This window comes from Orycteropus afer, unplaced genomic scaffold (genome assembly GCF_000298275.1).
Source record: "Orycteropus afer afer isolate SDZICR_OR568_19922 unplaced genomic scaffold, OryAfe1.0 scaffold00046, whole genome shotgun sequence".
NCBI classification, from domain to species: Eukaryota; Metazoa; Chordata; class Mammalia; order Tubulidentata; family Orycteropodidae; genus Orycteropus; species Orycteropus afer.
Window position 1 is genome coordinate 2,484,478 of NW_006921633.1, and position 3,933 is coordinate 2,488,410.

Genomic DNA, 3,933 nt, shown 5'->3' on the forward strand with positions numbered 1-3,933 from the left:
AGGGACCATTCCCTGGAGAAGGATGTCATGCTTGGTAGGGTGGAGGGTCAACGAAAGAGGGGGAGGCCTTCAACGAGATGGATTGACATGGTGGGTGTGACGGGCTCAAGTATAGCAGGGATTGTGGGGCTGGCGCGGGATCGGGCAGTGTTTCGTTCTGCTGTGCGTGGGGTTGCTATGAGTCGGAAATGACTCAACGGCACTTAACAACAACTACAACAACACATGTATAAAACATCTCTAAATATTAAACTCTCAAAACTCATTTCCACAGAGTTGATTACAACTCATAGAGACCACCCACTGGGTTTCCAAGGCTATAAATCTTTTAAGAAGTAGATTGTCTTATCTCTAAATATATACTCAAGAAATTGATAACACATCAATGGCCTCTGAGGATGGAACTGTGTGGCTATGAAACTCTACAGGATCATTTTGTTAACATTTAAATGCGGAAACATGTGAGTGGATACGTAATCAAAAATACTTTGGAAAAAAAATAATAAAAAGGATAAGATGAGCACCAACAGTTCCTTTTAGTGGAGAAGAAAGTGATAGGAAGTAGGTGAGGAAGAGAAAAGAGGAAGAAAAGGATCATCTGCCACAGGAAGTACAAATCTAAGCAAAGACAAATATTTAAAGAATATTTAGAAACCCTTGCAGCATGATATGAAATGTAACCAACCAATTTTCTCCAAGAATATTTAGTAAGTTGACCACAAAAATAAGATTTTTATGATTTGGCATCTGTTGACAGTGCTAAACTCATTTCTCCTTTTGCTTCATCCAAACAGATTTTTTTTAGGTACTCAAATGCACTATTCATTCTCTCACCTCTCTGCAAATGCACATGCCCTTTCTCTCCTTCCTAATTCTTCTTCATCTTTCAAGTGTCACCTCCCAATGCAAACTTACAGTGTCATAAATAGTCCTCTGTGCTCCCTTAGTACCCAGTGCACACCTCACCCACAATGATTACCCCAGAGCAGAACCTGTACTTATCTCATTTCCTCATCAAAGTCTGTATATCCAGTGCTGCCTTTGTAGTACTCAATAAAAGCTTATTGAGATGAAAATGAAACACAGGCATACCTCAGAGATATTGTGAGTTTGGGTCCAGACTACTGTAATAAAACAATAAGAGAGTCACAAGAATTTTTTGGTTTCCCAGTGCATATAAAAGTTATGTTTACATTATACTGTAGTCTATTAAGTATGCAACAGCCTTATGAAAAAGTTTGAAATACTGTGAGAACTACCAAAATGTGACACAGAATCATATGAAGTGAGCACATGCTGTTGGAAAAATGGCACCAATAGACTTGCTTAACACAGGGGTGCCACAACCTTCAGTTTTCAAAAAATCTGCAAAGTGCAATAAAGCAAAGCACCATAAAATGAGCTGTGCCTGTATAAACACCCTATCTGAAAAACACCTACCACACAGTAAGCCTTTTTTTAAGTTACTCTTTCTCCTCTGTTTTAAAAAAAAAAAGAAAAAGCTCAATGCAATCGACTCCATTCTAACTCACAGCGACCCCCTTTGGGTTTCCGAGTTAGTAAAGATTTATGGAAGTAGTTTACGGTCAGATTTCCCAGTCTTCCTTCAGTGGAGTGGCTGGTGGGTTTGCACTGCCAACCTTCTGGTTAGCAGTCAAATGCCTTAGGCATTATAGGTTATAGACAATCTCCTAGTGTGTTGTAAGGAATACATATGATGACAAATATAAAATGCTTGTAACATAGTTGCTACTCTAAAAAATGTTACAAGCTGCTACTCAATAAAGGACAAATTTAGTAGCTAGTGCCTAAGGCATTTGACTGCAAACCAGAAGGCTGGCAGTTCAAACCCACCAGCCACACCTCAGGAGGAAGACTGGTTGATCTACTTCCATAGTGATACCGCGGAGCTCTGGTAGCATAGTTCCTAAGGCACTTGACTGCTAACCAGAAGGCTGGCGGTTCAAACCCACCAGCCACTCCTTAGAAGGAAGAAGGGACAATCTACTTCCTTAGTGATACTGCCTCGGAAACTCAAGGAGGGCTCACTATGAGTCGGGTCTGACTGGAGGGCACACAACAACAACAACATAGTGATACTGTGTCGGAAACCCAGGAGGGGTCACTATAAGTCAGATCCGACTTCACGGCAGTGAGTTTTTTTTTTTTTTTTGGTTTATCCAGCAGGTATGACATTTCAACACATAATACAGCCATAGAAGTACAAGTTGATTACTAAATGAAAGCCTCAAAGTCCATTGTTTAGGCAAACTATGGAGGACAGTTACTTAAAAAACAAAGAAAATGTGGCAGTACACAGCCCAAAATATCTGAAATACACACTCTATCTAGACCTTCACAGAAGTTTCATACCCTTAATCTATTCCATAATTCTCACTTAGTAAGTTATGAGGAAGGCTTGGAATCAAAGATTTGTTTCTGTTTTCAGTCTGAATCAGGATCAGATTAAAAAAAAAAAGTAAACAATGTAAACACATCTCAACACTAACAGCTTCATTTATTCTAAAAACGAATCAAGTTTTTAAAAAGTGAATTCTACAAATGGACCTCTGAAAAATCATGGGTTTGTAACCAGAGAAACTCAAGTTCAAAATCCACCCAGTTCCACAGTACTAGTTTTGTGACTCTGGGAAGTTACTTAACCTTTTTTTTTAAATCTGATGTCTTAATTATAAAAATCTCTTTTAAAAATTGTGTGTATCATTTAACTGGCGTTCACTAACTGACGTGTCCTTTCCCACCCTACTCTGGGCCATACTAGACAGCTTTTAGGCAATCAGTTGGATTGAATGACACGAACATCCGTTGTCAACTTGTTATTCCAGGATGAAATGTTTCGCACTTTACAGACCAGGGGTTCCCCAAAGTAAATAAAATAAAATACACAACCGGTTGCCGTCCAGTCCATTGGACGCCTGGTGACGTAAGTGTGTCAGAACTGAACTGGGCTCACTATGGTTTTCAGGGGCTGATTTTTCAGAAGTAGACCAAGACTTTCTGACCTTGAGTTTAGCAACCAGGCATGTTAGCCATCTGCACCACCCAAGGACTCCCCCGGCAAAATAAAGAGAATGGAAATCAGGCAGACAGATTCAGCTGGACAGGTGAAGCCCGGAGCAGAGCAAAACCAAAGACCAAGAAACAAAAGGCACGAGGCCGAGATAGAACGGGTACGGGGAGGGCCAGAGAAGAAAAGACTCCAAATCTGCAAATGAAATTATGGCGTGAGGTTTAGGGTAAATAAGGAGGAGAAACACCTGGGCTGCTGTATTCTCACTCCGGGAGATGAAAAAGTTGGACTGACCAGGCAAGAAGCCTTGTGAAAGGACAGGGAATGCACGCCGATGCTTACCTGCTTCCTAAGTCCACGGCTACGGCTCGGGAGCCCGTGCCGCCCCAGAGTGCTCGCACCTGCAGTGGGGTAAGTGCCCGAGTCCGCCCTGGCAGACGGAGCGGACCATTGCCCAGTGGCCGAGGCCAAAGGGAAGAACAGCAGTGCCTGCAAGCCGCCATGACACCCGGCACGAGATCAGCCCGGGCTATGCTCTGATTGGCTCATCCCACAGACCGTGAGGCGGACCCTTGTCCAGTTTCGTTTCCGTGGTGCTTGAGGGAGCGCGAGGAAGCGGATACCTTGGCCACTTTCTACGAAGACTAGAGAGGGTCAAACCTTTCCGAACGCGATTGTGACGTAACCAATCTTCCTACCGCTTTAAATATTCTCCAATGAAAGACAAGTACAAAGATAATGTTTGTTATCTTGTTTAAAAGACCTAGGATAACGTGAGTGTTTAGTAAGTAGGACAAATATAGTAGTAATAGAAGTAATAGAACAACACGTTTTATTTGGCTTCTGTAAATTAAGAATTTTTTGTGGTGGGCCAGGGTTTTTAATATCACAAATTTTATATA

The 3,933-nt window shown here is 41.8% G+C and overlaps 1 protein-coding gene across 1 annotated transcript in view; it reads right to left on the reverse strand.

Moving 5' to 3' along the window:
- The window catches only part of PNPT1 (polyribonucleotide nucleotidyltransferase 1), a 98,501-nt gene extending 94,967 nt beyond the window's left edge, over nucleotides 1-3,534 (reverse strand). The window contains exon 1 of the mRNA XM_007938041.1: nucleotides 3,374-3,534. Within this exon, the coding sequence (XP_007936232.1) occupies nucleotides 3,374-3,534 (161 nt within the window). The remainder of the gene's footprint in view (nucleotides 1-3,373) is intronic.
- Between the last annotated feature and the right edge of the window lie 399 nt (nucleotides 3,535-3,933).